The sequence below is a fragment of the Bos mutus genome, chromosome 21 (assembly GCF_027580195.1).
Source record: "Bos mutus isolate GX-2022 chromosome 21, NWIPB_WYAK_1.1, whole genome shotgun sequence".
Classification (NCBI taxonomy): Eukaryota; Metazoa; Chordata; class Mammalia; order Artiodactyla; family Bovidae; genus Bos; species Bos mutus.
Window position 1 is genome coordinate 4,895,842 of NC_091637.1, and position 21,421 is coordinate 4,917,262.

At 39.6% G+C, this 21,421-nt stretch overlaps 1 protein-coding gene across 1 annotated transcript in view; it reads right to left on the minus strand.

Annotated features, from left to right (window-relative positions):
- LRRK1 (leucine rich repeat kinase 1) overlaps positions 1 to 21,421 on the minus strand; it is a 135,103-nt gene that overhangs the window by 85,633 nt on the left and 28,049 nt on the right. The window contains 1 exon segment of the mRNA XM_005888961.3: positions 6,577 to 6,740. Within this exon segment, the coding sequence (XP_005889023.2) occupies positions 6,577 to 6,740 (164 nt within the window).

Genomic DNA, 21,421 nt, shown 5'->3' on the forward strand with positions numbered 1-21,421 from the left:
AATATCTGTGCTTTAGTTAGTAATATTGTATACAGGTTAATTTCCTGTTTTCTTACATGATATTTCTTTATATTTTCAGAATTGTATTAGAATACTATTAATAGTTATATAATCACAATAGTAAAAGATGTTCATCAGTTTTCACAATTAATAGAAAAAAATAAAAGATAATTATAATTGCAAGCCATAATGGAAACATGATTAACCTAACAGTATAAAATACTTACAATCTGAGGCATTAAGCAGAGTGATGTGGTACATGGAAGTACATATACGCACATGTTTTCATCCACCCAGCCAGTCCATGCCTTTTTGGTGCATTTAGTCTATTTACATTTCAGTTAAGTTTGATATGTATGATCCTATTACCATTTTCTTAATTGCTTTGGGTTTATTCTTTGTAGGCATTTTCCTTCTTTTGTGTTTCCTGCCTAGAGAAGTTCCTGCAGCATTTATTGTAAAGCTGGTTTGGTGGTGCTCTCTCTTAACTTTTGCTTGTCTATACAACCTGATTTTGACATCAAATCTGAATGAAGTGTTGCTGGGTAGAGTATTCTTGGTTGTAGGTTCTTCCCTTTCATCACTTTAAATATATGGTGCCATTCATTTCTGGCTTGCAGAGTTTCTGTTGAGAAATTAGCTGATAACCAGATGAGAATTCCCTTGTATGTTATTTGTCATTTTTCCCTTGTTGCTTTTAATATTTTATCTTTGTCTTTAATTTTTGTCAGTTTGATTACTATTTAATATATGTCTCAGTGTGTTCCTCCTTGGGTTTATCCTGCCTGGGACTCTGTGCTTCCTGGACTTGGTTGACTATTTCTTTTCCCATGTTAGGGAAGTTTTCAGCTCTTACCTCTTCAAATACTTTCTTGGATCCTTTCTCTCTCTCTTCTCCTTCTGGGACCCCTATCATGCGAATGTTGGTACATTTAGTTTTCCCAGAACATTCTTAGCCTGTCTTCATTTTTTTTTCATTCTTTTTTCTATATTTTATTTTACAGCAGTAATTTCCACCACTCTCTCTTCCAGGTCACTTATCCATTCTACCTGTGATTCTGCTGTTGATTCCTTCTAGTGTATTGTTCATCTCTGTTTGTTCCTTTAGGTCTTTGTTCTTCTAAGTCTTTGTTAAACATTTCTTGCATCTTCTCCATTCTTTTTCTAAGATCCTAAATCAACTGGATCAAATTGCCAACATCTGTTGGATCACTGAAAAAGCAAGAGAGTTCCAGAAAAACATCTACTTCTGCTTTATTGACTACCCCAAAGCCTTTGACTTATAGATCACAACAAACTGTGGAAAATTCTTAAAAAGATAGAAATACCAGACCACCTGACCTCCCTCCTGAGAAATCTGTATGCAGGTCAAGAAGCAACAGTTAGCACTGGACATGGAACAACAGACTGGTTCCAAACAGGAAAAGGAGTACGTCAAGCAAGGCTGTATATTGTCACTCTGCTTATTTAACTTATATGTAGAGTATATCATGTGAAATGCTGGGCTGGATGAAGCACAAGCTGGAATCAAGATTTCCAGGAGAAATATCAATAAACTCAGATACACAGATGACATCACCCTTATGTCAGAAAGCAAAGGAGAACTAAAGAGCCTCTTGATGAAAGTGAAAGAGGAGAGTGAAAAAGTTGGCTTAAAACTCAACATTCAGAAAACTAAGATCATGGCATCAGGTCCCTTTACTTCATGGCAAATAGATGGGGGAACAATGGAAACAGTGACAGACTTTATTTTAGGGGGGCTCCAAAATCATTGTAGATGGTGACTGCAGCCATGAAATTAAAAGACGCTTGCTCCTTGGAAGAAAAGTTATGACCAACCTAGATAGCATATTAAAAAGCAGACATAGTACTTGGCCAAAAAAGGTCCTTCTAGTCAAAGCTATGGTTTTTCCAGGAGTCATGTATGGATGTGAGAGTTGGACTATAAAGAAAGCTGAGCGCCAAAGAATTGATGCTTTTGAACTGTGGTGTTGGAGAAGACCTTGAGAGTCCCCTGGACTGCAAGGAGATCCAACCAGTCCATCCTAAAGGAGATCAGTCCTGGATATTCATTGGAAGGACTGATGCTGAAGCTGAAGCTGAAACTTCAATACTTTGGCCACCTGATGAGAAGAACTGACTTATTGGAAAAGATCTTTATGCTGGGAAAGATTGAAGGCAGGAGGAGAGAGGATGAGATGGTTGGATGGCATCACTGACTTGATGGACATGAGTTTGAGCAAGCTCTGGGAGTTGGTGATGGACAGCCTGGTGTGCTGCAGTCCATGGGGTCGCAAAGAGTTGGACACAACTGAGCGACTGAACTAAAATCATCTGTGCTATTATTATTTTGAATTCTTTTTCTGGAATGTTGCCTATCTCCACTTCATGTAGTTGTTTTTCTGAGGTTTTATCTTGTTCTTTCATCTGGGAGATAATCGTCTGCCTTTTCATTTTGATTAAATTTCTGTGGCTGTGGTTTATGTTTTGGAGCCTCTAGGATTGTAGTTCTTTTTGCTTCTTCTGTCTGTCCTCTGGTGGATGAGGCTGTTGGGAAGGACTGGTATGGGAAAAAACTGGGTCTTGTCCTGGTGGGCAGGGTCTTGCTCAGTAACACTGTAATCTGCTGATGGGTGGGGCTCCCTCTCTATTAGCTGTTTGGCCTGAGGTGACTCAGCCCTGGAGTCTACAGGCTCTATGGCAGGGTTAATAACCACTTCCAAGAGGGCTGGCTTGCCAAGGAGCACCTCCCAGAACTGCTGCTGCCAATGCCTCTGTCCCCGAGGCAAGCCACTGCTGACCCACACCTCCACAGGAGACCCTCCACTGTTCATTATGTGTTTTCAAGATTCCACATTGTATTTAGTTGCATTGAGCAGCTTCAGCTACATGTAACAGGTTCTGATAAATTCTCCTTTATTTTTAATCTGTTACAAATATTTTCTAATTTTCCTTGTTATGGTTTCTTGGTTATACCCATCATTTAAAAGTGGACGTTTATTTTCCAAATACATGGAGTTTTTAAAGTATCCTTGATGCTAATTTCTCATTTTGATATTAGCTTCTCATTTAAATTCTTTCTTCTCTGTAATCACCTTCTGTGTTTTCTCAGTCTTTTAACCTTTTTGAGGTTTTCAATGGCTAAGTCTCTTGGTAACTGTCACATTACACTTGAAAATATGTGGGTTATTTTCAAATATCTTTTGATATTGATTTCTAACATAACTGTGCAGTGATAAGAGAACAGACTCTGTATGATTTCAATACCTTTGACCATGAAAGTTTTGCCCTTTGTTTTACATCCCTGGATACGTTCCAGTGTCTCCTGGTTTATAGTCTACGGCAACTTGAACAGAACTTGTACCCTGCGTTGTGTGAGAATTGTATACATCTTAATAATGTTGAATTGATTCACAGTGCTTTTCAGGTCTACTATATCCTTCTACTTTCATGTCCAGTTATTCTATTAACTTTTGAGGGTTTGATTTATTTTGAAATTCCAACTAAAAACCTTAATTTATCTACTTAAAAAAATTGTAATACATAGTAGAACTATATGTAACTTTGTTCTGCATTTTTAAAGTCTTCTGTAAATGTGTTATAATACTATCATACTTTAAAAAATTAAGAATTAAGAAAAGTTTACCTGTTTTTGTTTAGTTTTTTAATGCTACTTCTAGAAAACTCTACCTTCTAAGTGTCTCATATTCTGTTTCTTTGGAACAGCATCATTGTTTTGCCAAAAGTTTTCACTTTCATCTCAGGTTCAGATTTGTTAACAAATTATATTATATAGTTATACGTATATCTCCTCATTGTATACAAATTAACAATACAAATATTTATTAGAGAATTATCTAGTCTACTTTCAATACACATTAAAAGAGAAAAAAAAGAAACAGCAGAGGACAGCAATAGTATATACATCATGAAACTGAATTTGCTGACATCTGGACTTAAACATGCCTTCCCAGGTGGTGCTAGTGGTAAGGAAACTGCCTGCCAACGCAGGAGATGCAAGAGGTGCAGGTTCAATGGGAAGTTCTATGTGACGGCAGTCTGGAGGTCCATTTGGGAAAAGGTCCCAGGCAGTGCGACTGCTCTGTGGGTAACACTTTGGACTGTTGCTTCTTCGGTCCCCACTTACAATCCCCAGGCCACAAACGATGGGCCAACAACTTTGACCTGCTCCAGTTCTCCCATAAGAAGAGAGGTTTTGACGACATATACTGTGAATTCATAATGGGAGGAATCAAAAATGCTCAGTTCAGTTCAGTCACTCAGTTACATCCGACTCTTTGTGACCTCATGGACTGCAGCACGTCAGACTTCCCTGTCCATCACCAACTCCTGGAGCTTGCTCAAACTCATGTCCATTGAGTCGGTCATGCCATCCAACCATCTCATCCTCTGTTCTCCCCTTCTCCTCTCCTGCCTTCAATCTTTCCCAGCATCAGGTCTTTTCCAATGAGTCAATTCTTCACATCAGGCGGCCACAGTATTGGAGCTTCAGGTTCAATATCAGTCTTTCCAATGAATGATTCAGGACTTACTGCCTTTTGAATTGAATGGTTTGATCTCCTTTCAGTCCAAGGGATTCTCAAGAGTCTTCTCCAACAACACAGTTCAAAAGCATCAGTTCTTCAGCACTCAGCTTTTTTTATGGTCCAACTCTCACATCCATACATGATTACTGGAAAAACCATAGCTTTGACTAGATCGACCTTTGTTGGCAAAGTAATGTCTCTACCTTTTAATAGGCTGTCTAGGTTGGTCATAGCTTTTCTTCTAAGGAGCAAGTGTCTTTTAATTTCATGGCTACAGTCACCATCTGCAGTGATTTTGGAGCCCAAGAAAATAGTCTGTCACTGTTTCCATTGTTTCCCCATCTATTTGCCATGAAGTGATGGGACTGGATGCCATAACTTTAGTTTTTTGAATGTTGAGTTTAAAGCCAACTTTCACATTCTTCAAGAGGCTCTTCAGTTCCTCTTTGTTTTCAGCCATAAGCATGGTATCATCTGCCTATCTGAGGTTATTGACATTTCTCCTGGCAATCTTGATTCCAGCCCGTGCTTCTTCCAGCCCAGTGTTTCTCATGATGTACTCTGCATAATTTAAATAAGCAGGGTGACAATATACAGCCTTGATGTACTCCTTTTCCTGATTTTGAACCAGTCTGTTGTTCCATGTCCAGTGCTAACTGTTGCTTCTTGACCTACATACTGATTTCTCAGGAGGCAGATCAGGTGGTCTGGTATTCCCATCTTTTTAAGAATTTTCCAGTTTGTGGTGATCCACACAGTCAAAGGCTTTGGCATAGTCAATAAAGCAGAAGTAGATGTTTTTCTGGAATTATCTTGCTTTTTCTATGATCCAACGTATGTTGCCAGTTTGATCTCTGGTTCCTCTGCCTTGTCTAAATCCAGCTTGTACATCTGGAAGTTCTTGGTTCACATACTGCTGAAGCCTCGCTTGGAGAATTTTCCAAAAATGCTCTCTTCTCAATAATTATCAAGCACATTGAACTTGACTATTTTCCCCCCAAAATTCTCTTACAACTTTGAGAAGAGGCTGGAGGTTTAGTAATTGAGCTATTTCCAACTATTAATTAAATGAAGACCTTAAACCTGTGCTAATCAAAGTATTGCACACAAAACATCAATAAAGTGCTCTCCTGGTTTACAGCCAATAAGAATTTCCCACAAGGACCAGAACATAGCAATGATCTTCCCAAGCTGTAGGCCAGCAAGAGGGTTGATCTCTATAAGCTTTTGGAAAAAGTTTGGCATATGTTTCAAAATTTTTAAAAGGCTCTTACCCACATTCTCAATTTTTGCAAATCTACCTAAGTGAAGAAAATAGCTGACAATAAGAAAACAATTAGGCAAAAAAACATTCAGTATAGTATTATTTATAGAAATAAAAAATTAGAAACAATCCAAATATCTAACCAAATGGAATAGCCAGATAAATGAGAGTGTCTCTACCAGATGAAATGTCATGTATCCACTGAAGGTGAGGCACATAAGGAACCTATAGTCATACAGAAAATGGTTCATATAATATTAGATAAGAGAAAACAGTATGCAAAACTATACATAAATAAGACTCTATCTATATTAGAAACAATAAAAACAAAAAATGAATGTTCAAATCAGCAACTCGGAAAAGAGTATACCAAAAATGCCAGTGGGATTGTTTGGATGATTAATTTTGGTTCTTTTTTCCTTTACTTTTATATGTTTTTAAATTTTTCAGTTTGCACATGTGCTATTTTATAGTGGAAAAAAGTATAAAAGACTATATTAGGTTAAACCCTCGACTGTCAATTTTGTCCTTTTCCTTTCTGTGACCCCTTCCTGCCCCTGGGAATGATGGCCCAGTGTACTTACCTGACAAGCTGAGAAGTCCGCTTGAAAGGACTGACACCAGGAGGTTTACATGAGAAACAAGGTATTCAGAACCCAGGAAATATCCCCATTATTATAATGATAACAAGAAAAGAATTTTCGTGGTAACTTTCACTCAACCTGGGTCCCCAGTTCTGGCAAGAAGGGCTGGCATAGACCTTACCTTTTCCAGCTGGGATGTGCTCTCGTCACAAGCTTCTCGGAGCAGATGCTGGGCTCTGCTGATGTTTCCTCGCCTGTATGCAGCATGAATGCCTTCCGTCCTGGGGCTCTGCACCATGGGCTCACTGCCTGGCATGGAGAGTTTGCTGCCCATGTCCCCAGCACCTGGGTGAACAGAGGCACACACACATCACCTCCACCGCCAGTCCTGCTTATGGGAACCACCAGAGAGGAGAGCAGGATGTGCTTAAGCCAGAGAGGGCTGCTCTGAAATGCTGCCAGTGTCACCCAGCACAGCCAACTTCAGCACCTGCCCCCTGTGGAGGCACTTCCTGCATGGAGCCAGAGGTGAAGGCGTGGGGAGGCTGGAAGATTCTGGAGTGAGACAATGCCCAGAGAGCGGGTCCAGGTCCCCCAGGGCAGCTGCCTGGCAGGCTGGCCTCACCAACAGCAACACCAAACTGCCCCACTGCTATGTCCCTCAGAGGGATACGGTATCCCATGGAGGAAGAAAGGCAAGTTAAAACCTGAGCATGTGGAAATCTAGACCCTCTCTGCCTGGAAAATGCCACAAAGGCATGGGATTTAGAATGACAGCCCTCACTCCATACTTGCTGGGTCTGAAGACGATGTGAAAGCTGTCAGCCCTTGGAGCTCCCACTCTAGAATGGCTTCATAATTAGCAGTCTGTAGATCCCAGAAGGCTTCAGAGACTTCCTGCACATCTTAAAGTTGCACAGAAAATTGTGTGTGTATGTGTGTGTGTGCACATTTCTCTGGGAAGAAAATTCAAGGTTCCTACTAGATTTGCAAATGTATTACTGAACCAGAGTCTAAAGTTCTGTCTCTACCATAGAAAAGACTGCAATGAATGAGTAGTTACATTTGATTGTGTTAAGTGGCAGCAGAAATGGGAACAGAATTCAAAAATCATTCTTGGTCAAGTTCACCCAGCTTGTAAGAGGCAAACCATGACTGGTGTTTGGTTTACCAGCTCTTAGGCTGGGTCTAACCCCACTCCATCTCTTTGAAGAGATGGAAAAAAACGGCTTTTTTTTCATGTTAAAATGTAAATGATGAAGAAGGTTGCCTTCCAAACATTCACATCACAAAAGCAAATCACATTACAGCAGCTAACATTTGGAAAAAAGTTTTTTTCAAAATTTATTTACAATAGGATAAAATTTACATGTTTAGAAATAAATCTTTAAAATGATGGATAAGATCTGTATCCTATAAACTATAGGGTATAGATATAAAATATAAAATATATATATATATAAACTATATATATATATAAAAAACTATAAACATTGCTGAAAGAAGTTAAATAAGATCTATACAAATGGAAAGACATCTCATGTTCGTGGATTAAAACAATCAATATTATTAAGTCTCGATTCTCTCCAATTTTATCTGTAGATTCAATGTAATCCCAACCATAATCCCAATAGGACTTGAGGGGGATAAAATTGACAACCTGATCCTCAAATTTGTTCAAAAATTCAAAGCATTTACCCCAAACAATCTTGAAAAACAAGAGTTGGAGGATCTACACTACTTGATTTCAAGTCTTACATAAAACTATAATAATAATCAAAGCAGTGTGCTACTAGTATATACAAATATATCTGTAGAACAGAATAGCTTCTCAACTTTCTGTTGGGAAATAGACTCATACTTGTACATCCAATTAATTTTTGATAAGGGTGCCAACACAATGAGAAAAGCAAAAATTATTTCAATAAATCGTGCTGGGACAACTGGACATCATTGAATAAAAAGGGACTCTGACTCCTACTTCTCACCACATACAAAAATTACTTTGAAATGGATCATGGATTTAAACATAAAGGTTAAAACTGTAGTGTTTCTAGGAAAAAAATATCACAGGAAGACATTTTTATGACTTGAGAGTAGGCAAAGCTTTCTTAGATGGGACACAGAAAGTAATAAACATGAAAGGAAAAAATCACTAATTAGACTTCAACAAAATTTAAAACTTACGCTCATCAGAAGGTTGATCTACCATTTAAAAACTATTTACCATTTGACAATGAGTAGGCAAGTTACATACTGGAAGAAAATATTTGCAAAACATACACCCAAAAAACGGATGGTATTCAGAAAACAGGAAGAACTCCTATAACTTGGTAATAAAGGACAAACAATCCAGTTAAAAACAAGCAAAGATTTGAATGGCAGAAGAGATTCAAAAAGCTCAATATCATTAGTCATCAGGGAAATGAAAATTAAACACCACTACAATCCCACAAAAGTCAGTGAAATTTAAAAAGACTGATAATACTTGGTGAGGATATGGAGAAACCAGAACACTCATACCTTATTGGTTGCATCTAAAATTGTACAACCACTTTGGAAACAAGTCTATTGGTTTCTTACGAAACTAAGTACACACCTATCCTATGACTTCCTTGTTCTATTCTTAGGTATTTACCCAAGAAAATATGTCTAAAATATATCCAATAATGTTTATATTAAATGCCATTCATAGTATTTTCAAACTGTAAAGGTGTCCATCAAAAGGAGTTGAATAAATAACTCCCATAGTATAGTGACTACTTAGCAATCAAAAGGAATAAACTGCTGATCCACGAAATGATTGATGGTAATCTAAAAACACACTGCTGAATGAAAGAATGACTTTATAAAATGATCCCATTTATATGCTGTTCTGATCTATGGTGGGAAAAAAATCAGAACAGTGGTTCCTGAGGGTGCGCATGAAGTTCACCAGAAAAGGGGCACGAGGAAATTGTTTAGGCATGGTTCTATATCTTGATGACGTTTTCAGTATACAGGTGGTGGCTTTTGTCAAAACTTATCAAATAGTCCAATGAAGATATGTACATTTTCTTTATATAAACTTTATCTAAAAATTATAAACAATATTAAACTATAGTGAATAAAATGAATACTAAAGTATTTGAGGGTGAAAAGTACAGATATTTCCAACTTAATTTGAGATGCATTAATAATAACAGATTGATAGATGGACAGAAGAACAGATAGATGGATAGAAATGAGAGTAATTTCAGAAAGCGTTAATGGTAGAATTTAGGTGGTGGGTATATGGACATACATAGTTCGATTCTTTCAGTTTTACTGTATGTTCAACTTTTCACAACACAATCTTGGGAGAAGTAAATCAGAATAACGTACCCTAAATGCAAGGCCTGCCATGTGGCATACTGAACGAGTTCCACCACCAGTGCAGAAAAGTCCTGCTTGGGGAGACAGGGAAAGACAAACTGCTTACAGTGAAGGTCCTTGATACCATTCAGAGTCTTTGTAGCTCACTCTAAGCCATGACTACTTCCAAGACAACCATTCTGAAAACCACATTAAGTGGATTTCAGGAGCATCACTCACAATCTGCACCCTTCCTGAAACATGAATGCAAGACTGTTATGTTTAAATGGAGTTTACTGGGGTTTGGGCTCTGTATTTTCAGCAAGAGGAATCAGAAAAGGGTTATACATTAGGCAGCTTCCCAGGTGGCGCTAGTGGTATGGAATCTGCCTGCCAGAGCAGGAGACACAAGAGATGCAGGATATTGGGAAGATTTCCTGGAAAAGGAAATGGCACCCCACTCCAGTATTCTTGCTTGGAAAATCCCATGGACAGAGGAGCCTGGTGGGCTACTGTCCATGGGACCACAAAGAGTCAGACATGGCTGAACACACACACTTCAAGGCAGCTTCACATCTCAACGCACACTAACAATCCTCATTAACCTTTATTTTTTTATATTTGTAGTTACCTTTTATTTAACATTTTTATTCCTCTCATTTATCTCTTTTAACTAGAATTACCATCTTATGTCATTTCTTTTTATTTATTTTTAATTGGAAGATAATTGCTTTACAATATCGTGTTGTTTTCTGCCATATAACAATGTGAATCGGTAATAACTAAAAATATATATATACACACACACATATATATATCCCTCCCTCTTATTTCTCCCTCCCACCCACCTCTCTAGGTCATCACAGAGTGCCAGGCTTGGCTCTCTGTGTTATATAGCATCTTCCCACTAGCCATCTATTTGAGAAAGTGGCACTGATATATACAGTATCATGTAAAATACTACCATGTAAAAGACATGTACAATTTACTACCATGTAAAATAGAGTCCTCATTAATTATTAACAGTCAGAGATCCTGAGACATTTGAGCGCCACGGGCAGGGAGGAGGGAAGCCACTGGAGGGAGAAGGCTTTGTCGGGGCAGAAGGCAGAATACACGGCAGCGTTATCCCTCAGAAGGGGCACTTAGTCACGTCACTGCTCATCTTTCAGAATTAAGCAAATATCCCCCTTAGCTCCATAAAAGACAGATGTGTGCAAAGGCATAAAGTAACTTCTTCTCTTCAGATTAGGAATAAAGTAACCTCTTCTGTTCACCTTAGGAACATAAATAGAAACTTCACCTTTACACCCAGGTTAAGCAACACTGCGAAGGTGGAGCCTAGGACATGGGATGCGCATGAAATTACAAGGGTGGTTTTACTTTAACTTGATTTTTAAATAATGCAAAGTACGTGGAATAAATGACATAATTAGAAACACTCTGCTCAGTTCTATTTACATATATATTTGTTTTAATGCTGTGGTTTTTTCACTTTGAATCTGATTTTCTTAAGTTACACGGACAACACATGTCCACTGTCACTGACACAAGAGCTGGGGCTTCTGGTCCAAACAAACTGTTAGAAGGACCTTATGGGAAAATACCAGTTAATGCATATGCATTTAATTTAATCTGCCAATTTCATTTAATTTCCCGAAGTTGTAAAGAGAAGGGTTAACATTTATTTAAATTGAAAAAGACCAAAATGCTAATGATAAGTATTACTGATGGGCTGAGGGGAATTAGATAGGATTAGAAAAGATTTTTCTTTATTCCCTAAAGTCTCTGCAATGGAATTATATGACTTAACTTAAAATTTTAAAGAAATCAAATAAGTAATAAAAGAACACATTCTCACTGAAAAAAAATTAAATAGTAGAGAGATACATCATGTAAGGCAGAAACCCTCTTCCCCACCATGAAACGTCTTTTGTTAAAGGTAAATATATGTACTTTAATAGTAATTTTATTTTTACAAAAATACTACTAGAGTTTTATATTGAGAATTGGTGACCTTTGATTTAAACTTAGAGCAAGATAATTTATTTATACTATTTGAGATTATTCGATTATTTTTGCCTATTAATCAAACATTTCCATAATTATATTCTTTAATACAGTAAATCATCACAGTTCTAAATATTTTATTCATACACATTTAAAATTCATACTCAAAATACAATCCCCAAACATATTCTATTTCAATACAATATTAATGTAGCAGAGAACTAAAACTAGTAGGGAATTAATAGTAGAACATTACAATGATTCAGTGTCAAAATTTTTTTAAATCCTTTTTGTTCTCTATTACAATGGGTGTAGTTATTTTCCTAGATAACAATGAAAATTCCATATATATATCAACAGGCATCCTATTTGCTTTTAAGATAAAGTTAATATGCTTAACAAAGAAGATAACTTAAAAAAAAACAAGGAGAAGGGCAAACCATTAGCATAGCTTTTTATTTTTAAGGTTTGATTAGTGTTGCTTGTTTGTTTTTGGGAAAGAGACAACCGGCATTAAGTAGAAGTAGGAAGTAGTGAGGGAAAGCTATAAATGCAGTGGATGACTAGCATTACGGATTTAGCACACAGACTTACTCGAGAACGCAAGAAATATTTCCAATAAGCTGTGACGATGACAAGTGAACATACTTCTGGTGGGTGATACATGTTAATATTTATAAGGTCTGGTATTTAAATACGCTGGACATGGGCAGTAAATGAAAGTTCATTATGTGAAAAAGTATTTGTTAAAAATAGTCTAAAACATATGAAACCAGAACATCATTTAGGCTTTGGTAGTCACTTTCAAGTTAATAATCTATTTACAAAAAAAAAAAAAAACTTTCAGTAACACTGTATGTTTTACATATTCTGACATTTACAGGATAAATGTTTTTAGTTGCCAATAACTCAACCTCTAACTGTTATTTCTGTAATTCAGGACTTAGAAAAATAAATTATTTTGACTATAGGAAAATGAGCAGGAATTATTCTTCTCTTTTATTTTGGGAAAGTAAAGAAACGGAATTTCACAAATGTTACAGAATGATATCTGGTGATACAAGCCAAGCTACTTACACTAACAGTTCATCGTGGCCTTCCCCATCCTAGTCCTCCTTTGTCTGCTGATTCTGAATCTGTTCTGTCTTTATATCCTAACGAGGTATTCTTACCTTTTCTTCTAGAACAGTATTTGTTAAATCATTCCTCCTGACCCACAGTCAGACTAAAATTCTCTCTCTACTGCTGTTTTATTTTTCTGTGAATCTAGGCCAAGCGAGAGGTAGTATGAAAGTGACTTTAATTCTATCAGTTCTAAATCAGTTTGTCTCTTACATATATATATTTATTATACTACTGTTTAATTCATCCCCATCAAGGAAAGCATGCATGACAGAAGACAAATGTTCTTTCTTGATTCAAAAATCTCTGGCATCCCCTGTGTATCCTAGAAAAAAAAGACACTACCATTTACATGAATACATGCTTTAAAAAAAATTACATTCACCTGCATCAATGGAGTAGCAAAAAGTAAAAATATATCTAACAACTCAGAGTTCACTGCAGAATAAAGAGTAAATTCTAGACTGCGACTGACCTGGTCATAATTGTTCAATGGCTTTCCTGTGCCACTGTCCACAGAATCCCTATGTGGTCAAATCCTGGGGTCAGGGGCTGTCCCTCCCTGGAGCGAACACCCTCCTGGCACTGCAGGGGCCCATCCACAGCAGTCCTGGGCTCACCAGCCTTCAGTGAGAAGGATGCTTCTTTCTTTGTCAGCTGTCCCTCTAGGGTTTTAGCCGCAGCAGCACTTTTCATCTCTGGGTCGTATTACAGTGAAATCCAACCCTTTACTTCTTCAGGGAAGAAGCAGAGGTTGGGGGTGTAGAGGGCGACATGACCCCCGGGGTGACCCTCAGCAGTAATTCCTCACCGACTCCAGATGGCTGGGGCTCAGCTCCATCAAGCTGGGCCATCAGACCAGCATCAGAAATGAAAGCAAAGACAGAGGTGGCCTTGGCCAGAGCCCTGGCTCACGGCTCACACGGAGCAGATCTCCAGCAGTGCAGGCTGCACATTTCTTACACCAGCAAAGCCTCCCAGCACTGATAGGAACTTCTCTGTGAATATTTTCACCAGATACTTGAAATGAATTTTTGCTAATAAAAGGGGCATGGGTGGTTATACCTATGAGCAAGCTGGACAGAGGGAAATCACACGTATAACAGTGTGATTATCTTTAGTAATAAAAGATGCAACTATTCATAAGACATCATGTTATGTCTACCCGATACAGTGAAAAATTTAACAAGCTCTAACATTTACTGCTGGCCAGAGTGTGGTGGAACTGGTACATTTGTCATGGGAAGCCTTACTGAGACAGGCTGGGACCTGGGACCCTTTACTGTAGTTCTGCAATGCTTACACCTAGACCAATGTCTCTCGGAGCTACAAAATACAAAGAAAATAAAGAGGCTAAAAGTCACTGTATGCATGCCACACTTAGGAAGATACAAAAAGACCGAAAAACAACAGCCACATCTGAAGAGCAGGGAGTAAAAGCAGTGTACTGTGCACACCCCTTGCACACACCACCGGGGAAGCAGTGGGCAAAATAAAGTAAGCCACCCCTCCAGTCTGACCCCTGGACACACCCCCACCTTCACCCCATGATAAGAACCAGCTCCCTCCTCACCCCTTCCCCCTCTAACCCCAGGGAGCAGAGCAAGCAAGGGAAACAGATGAGGGAAGCCAGGATGAAGACACTCCATGGTGACAGGCCAGCAAGCGGCAGGGCCGAGAGTGATGGAGCAGGGCTCTGTGGCCCTGGGGCCCACAGAACCCCACGACTTTCCTTTCCACTTTCATACTTGAGACAGGCTGCATGCTTTGTCCCTCTAAAGTTCATGCTTTGATCCTGATGCCCAGTCTAAGGAGGTGGGTCTCTGGGAAATGACTCCAAGGCTCATCACTTGGTGTTATGGGCGTTATGAGCTAGTGTTATGGATCAGTGCCCTCCCAGAAGAGACAGAGAGCTCACTCCTTTCTCCCACATGAGGACGCGGTGACAAGGTGGCGTCTACAACCAGGAGGTGGGTCCTTGCCGAGAACAGAACCTGCCAGCACCTCATCCTGGACTTCCTGGCCCGTGGAGTGAGAAAGAAATGTGTGCTGTTTAAGGCACCCAGCCTTTGGCAACTTGATAGCAGCCTGAGCCACCTAAAGTAGTAGTAGCGTTAGCCACTCAGCAGTGTTCAACTCTTTGCGGCCCCACGGACTGTAGCCTGCCAAGCTCCTCTGTCCATGGAATTCTCCAGGCAAGAATACTGGAGTGGGTTGCCATTACCTTTTCTAGGGGATCTTCTGGACCCAGGTATCAAACCCAGGTCTCCTGCATTGCAGGTAGATTCTTTATCATCTGAGCCAGCTGGCCCAGTAGGACCTCAGGATACTTCAAAATGAGGATACTTCAAAATTAATGCAACCATTAATACTGATTACATGGAAAACTAAGTAAAAAAAACATTACCTATATGATATTAAGCTAAAAGAGTAGAATATGGAGCAGACAGGAAAAAAATGGGAAAATACATAACACAGAAAATAGGTTGGAATCATTTGAAAATACACAGTGAAAGTGAAAGAGTTTATTCCAGGCTTGTAGATGATGTCTTATTAAAATGCTTGGGGGAAAAAGGGAGATTTCTAATGAGCACAGGCTATTATTTTTGTTTATAAAAATTTAGTCTGTGTTTTCCAAAATCTTTTCCTCTTTCTCATCAAGTTTGTACTGATTTTGAAATTAAGAAAAGGAAAATGATAACAAAGATAAATGGATCCAACACAAAATTAACTCCTTTCAGATTTAATGAAGTAGTTCTTTGATGGGATTATTTAACTAAAGCAGCTCTTGGGTACAGCACGTCCTGACACAGTTGCCCTGGAAATAAAGAGAATAAGAACATTTTCTGGGACAGTAATTGGCAAAGGTGTCATGGACTTTAAAAGAGAAAATAAAATGATCTGCGATAACATTTAGTAGATCATTAATTGATACTGATTAATAAGAACTGCCAGATGCTATGAGAAATACTCTACGTACATCCGCCTTCCTCCTAACACCCACGCAAGACAGGGGTTCTTACCACCACTTTTCACCAGGTGACCAGTGCTCTGAGTGATTAGATAAAGTGTCTCCACCCCGCTTCTAAGAGCAGATAGGGACTTGAACCCTTGGCCCTGTCATCAAAGTCCGACTCCTCACTTCACAGGCTGAGTGCACCCAACCAAACATGGGGCCATTGTTCAGAACATAATGTGCCAGGGAAACATGTGGGAAATAAAAGGTAAGATGATTGTCATGTTGTTATTCTTGAGTCACTCAGTTGTGTCAGACTCTCTGTGACTTCATGGACTGCAGCACACCAGGGTTCTCTGTCCTCCAGTATCTCCCGGAGTTTGCTGAAACTCATGTCCACAGAGTCAGTGATACCATCCAACCATGTCATCCTCTGTTGCCCCCTTCTCCTGCCCTCAATCTTTCCCAGCATCAGGGTCTTTTCCAATGAGTCAGCTCTTCATATTAGGTGGCCAAAGTGTTGGCGCTTCAGCTTCAGCATCAGTCCTTCCAATGAATATTCAGGGTTGATTTCCTTAAGGATTGGTTTGATCTCTTTGTTGTTCAAGGGACTTTCAAGAGTCTTCTCCAGCAACGCAATTCGAAAGCATCAGTTTTTTGGCACTCAGCCTTCTTCACAGTCCAACTCTCACGTCCATACATGACCACTGGAAAAGCCATAGCTTTGACTAAATGGACCACTGTTGACAAAGTGATGTCTCTGCTTTTTAATACACTGTCTAGGCGTCTCATAACTTTCCTTCCAAGGAATAAGCATCTTTTAATTTCATGGCTGCAGTCACCAGCCACAGCGATTTTGGAGCCAAAGAAAATAAAATCTACCACTGTTTTCATTTTTTCCCCATCTAATTGCCATGAAGTGATAGGACCGGATGCCATGATCTTCGTTCCTTGAATGTTGATATTTAATCCAGTTTTTTCATTCTCTTTCACCTTCATCAAGAAGCTCTTTAGATCCTCTTTGCTTTCTGTCATTAGGATGGTATCATCTGCATATCCGAGGTTGTTGATATTTTCCCTGACTATCTTGATTCCAGCTTGTGATTCATCCATCCTGGTATTTTGCATGATACACTCCACACAGAAGTTAAATAAACATGGTGACAACATATAGCTTTGATGAGCTCCTTTTTCAATTTTGAACCAGTCCATTGTCCCATGTCCAGTTCTAAGTGTTGTTTCTTGGCTTGATACAGGTTTCTCAGGAGACAGGTAAGGTTGTCTGGCATTCCCATCTCTTTAAGAATTTTCCAGTTGGTCATGATCCACACAGTCAATGGCTTTGGTATAGTCAGTGAAGCAGAAGTAGATTTATTCTGGAATTCCCTTGTTTTTTTCATGAGCCAACGAATGCTGGCAATTTGATCTCTGGTTCCTCTGCCTTTTCTAAGCTCAGCTTCTACATCTGAGAGTTCTCTGCTCATGTACAGCTGAAGCCTAGCTTGAAGAATTTTGAGCATTACCTTGCTAGCATGTTAAATGAGCTCAATTGTAAGGTAGTTTGAACATTCTTTGGCATTGCCCTTCTTTAGGATTAGAATGAAAACACATTTTCCAGTCCCATGGCCACTGCTGAATTTTCCAAATTTGCTGTGAGCACAGGACTTTAACAACATCATCTTTTAAGATTTTAAATAGTGGAGCTAGAATTCCATCACCTCCATTAGCTTTGTTTGTAGTAATGCCTCCTAAGGCCCACCTGACTTTACACTCCAGGATGTCTGGCTCCATGTGAGTGACCACACCATCCTGGATTGTTGTTGTTCAGTCACTCAGTCGTGTCTGACTCTTTTTGACCCCATTAACTGAAGCATGCCAGGCTTCCCTGTCCTTCACCATCTCCCAAATCTTGCTCACTCTCACGTCCATCGAGTCAGTGATGCCATCCAACCATCTCATCCTCTGTCCTCCCCTTCCTCTTCTTCCTTCAATCTTTCCCAGCATCAGGGTCCTTTCTAATGACTCAGCTCTTCATATCAGGTGGCCAGGTATTAGAACTTCAGCTTTAGTCCTTCCAATGAATGTTCAGGATTGATTTCCTTTAGGATTGACTGGTTTGATCTCCTTGCTGTCCAAGGGGCTCTCAAGAGTCTTCTCCAACACCACAGTTTGAAAGCATCAATTTTTTGGTGCTCAGCCTTTTGTGATCCAACTCTCATATCCATACACGACTACTGGAAAAACCGTAGGTCTGACTATATGGACCTTTGTCAGAAAAGTAATGTCTCTACTTTTTAATATGCTGTCTAGGGGGTCATAACTTTTCATCCAAGGAGCAAGGGTCTTTTAATTTCATGGCTGCAATCACCATCTGCAGTGATTTTGGAGCCAAACAAAATAAAGTCTCACTGTTTCCATTGTTTCCTCATCTATTTCCCATGAAGTGGTGGAATCGGATGCCATGATCTTAGTTTTTGAATGTTGAATTTTAAGCCAGCTTTTTCACTCTCCTCTTTCACTTCTATCAAGAGGATCTTTAGTTCCTCTTCACCTTCTGCCATAAGGGTGGTGTCATCTGCATATCTGAGGTTATTGATATTTCTCCCAACAATCTTGATTCCAGTTTGTGCTTCATCCAGTCAGGCTTTCTTATCTCTCCTTGCTAGTCTTTGGAACTCTGTATTCAGATGGGTATATCTTTCATTTTCTCCTTTGCCTTTTGCTTTTCTTCTTTCCTCAGCTATTTGTAATTCTTCTTCAAACAACCACTTTGCCTTTTTGTATGTCTTTTTCTTGGAGATGGCTTTGATCACTGCCTCCTGTACAACGTTACACACCTCCATCTATCAGATCTAATCCCTTGAATCTATTTGTCACTTCCACTGTATAATCGTAAGGGATTTGTTTTAGATCATACCTGAATGGCCTAGTGGTTTTCCCTACTTTCTTCCATTTAAGTCTGAATTTGGCAATTTGGGTCATTACAATCTTTTTTTGTATAGTTCTTCTGTATATTCTTGCCACCTCTTCTTAATCTCTTCTTTTTTTTCTGTTAGATCCTTACCATTTCTGTCCTTTATTGTGATTCTGTCTTATTAGATGAAAAACCAGAGAGGAAATGGAAACCAATTCATCCACGAATTCAGCAGCAGTTGAAAAGAGACACAGAAATACAGAGCTACAAAGATGAATTTTTTCCAACATTGAGGTCCTCTTCTGAAAATTAATTTATTGCTCACTCATTTTATAAATATTTAATACCTACAATGTGCTGAGCTAGAGCCTGGGGACACACATTGATGAGACATGTTGGAAAAGCTAGAGTGTGGAGCTGTATTCTTTCCAGATTTTACTTTTTTTAAAAAAAAATTGAAGTATGGTTGATTTGGGTTTCCCTGGTGGCTCAGACAGTAAAGAATCCACCTGCGATGTAGGAGACCTGGGTTTGATCAGTGGGTTGGGACGATCCTCTGGAGGAGGGCATGGCAACCCACTCTAGTACTCTTGCCTGGAAAATCCCATGGACGGAGGAGCCTGGTGGGCTGCAGTCCATGGGGTCGCTAAGGGTCGGACGTGACTGAGCGACTTCACTTTCACTTTTCACTTTCATGCATTGGAGAAGGAAATGGCAGCCCACTCCAGTGTTCTTGCCTGGAGAATCCCAGGGACAGGGGAGCCTGGTGGGCTGCCGTCTATGGGGTCGCACAGAGTCGGACACGACTGAAGCAACTTAGCAGCAGCAGCATGAGACAAAAATACAAAATCATGTCTAGTATTGTATTGTTATTACAGGGGAAAAAATCTAGATGTCCATCTATAGAGAACTAGCTACAGAAACTATGGAACATCCACACAACAGAGTCCTACGAACCAGGAACAAGGAAAGAGAAAGAGTTCTCTATACTGGGGGGTCATCTCCTATTGCTCTGTGATTCTCAGGGCAGCTCCCATTATCCCTCCCTGGGGTAGGGCACAGGACATGCCAGCCTCCAGTGACTCTGTGTGCTGGGTTTGCTCACCCCATCCTAGAGCTGGGAAGGCAGACTAGCTCAGCAGAGGGCAAGTGAGAAATCTGAATTGCGCCCCCAAGAGGGAGCTCGGCACAGTGAAGCAGAAGGAAGTATAGCACTTGTGCTTGGCTTGAGTCTGACCAGAAAGCGATACTGGTTCCCAGAAGAAGGAGAGGCCCCTCCCTTCATCCCAGCCCCTGTGCCCGCCTAGGGTTACTGCCAAGGACCCTCCTCATGCCCATCTGTGGTCTCAGCGTCCAGAAGTACTGATGGTGGGGAGGGAAGCTGCAAGCAGATGTCTTGCCTCCATCTCCTCACCCTCCTAGGTAGCATCTGGATGGCCTTACTGGTGCAGGGCAGGGTGCTGCGGTGTCTGCACTGGAAAGGGCAGAAGCAGGGTAGGCAGACGGAAACAGACTCTCACCAAGACAAGACAAGCTGACTCTGGGGGAAATGCCTGGGAGGTCTCTTGAGAGAACAAGATTAGAGACTGAGGACAGAGGCTGCATTTTGTGAACTTCTGGGAAAGATCTGGGCAAAGGAGTTTAGAGGTTTGGCCGTGTGCTTTAAATGGAATTTCTTGTGGATGTCCTTTCAAAAAACTTAAGATCTAAGATGCTTTATGATTTTAAGATTCCAGGCTGGAGTTTCCTTGGAATATAGAGGCCATGAGTGATTTCCCTGGATCTCACATAAATATTCATTTCTCCTCTTCTCCCTGTTTAATGAATGAATTATACTACGATTATGTTCTACAACTTGCTTCTCTCACTTGGAAGTTCTGGGTCGGCACTCAGAGACCCAGCACAGCTGTTGTCATGGCAGCCCTTTGTCTTCATTGCTGGATATTTAGGGCAGGTCTAGTTTTGTGTAACCCCTTCCACTGCTGCACTGAATATCCTTATGTGTGCATTTCTCACACATAACCTGAACTGTCTCCCCAAGTTAAATTCCTAGCAGTAGAAGAAACAGAGGATATAGTAGGCCTTGATTTTTAAAAAGATTACCAATTTGCTTTTCCAAAAGTTGCATCAATTATGTCCTTACTTATCAACCCAATATTAGTTTAAAATAAAATATGAAAAACAGAGCAAAACATATCTTTGCTGTCTTAAATGATATCAAAATTCCTGATTGTTTACAATCTGCAAAGCAAAATAACATATCTCAAAATTGGTTTTGGTTTCAATTTCTTCTCATATGAATGACATTCAATATATTTTCACATTGATCCATCATTTCTATCTTTTTCAATGAATTAATAAACTCTCTAAATCTCTTCTTTGGTTCATTTGAAATTGGGCTATTCTTTCTATCACTGATTTACCAGTGCTCTTTGCAGTATATGTTGAAAACAGTTTTGACCTGTTTGTGGGTTGTCACTTCTATTTCTGCAGAATAGTTCTAATTGTTAGGTAATTATTTTTATTAATGTTCTCCTTTATGGTATCTGGGTTCTGTACCATGCTTAGGAAAAAGTCCCTCCTCACTTCCAAATTATATTATCATTTTCCTAGACTTTTAGTGGTATTCATTTCTATGTTTAAATATTTGATTCATCTGACACTGATTTTGGTGTGGAAGTGAGGAAGTAA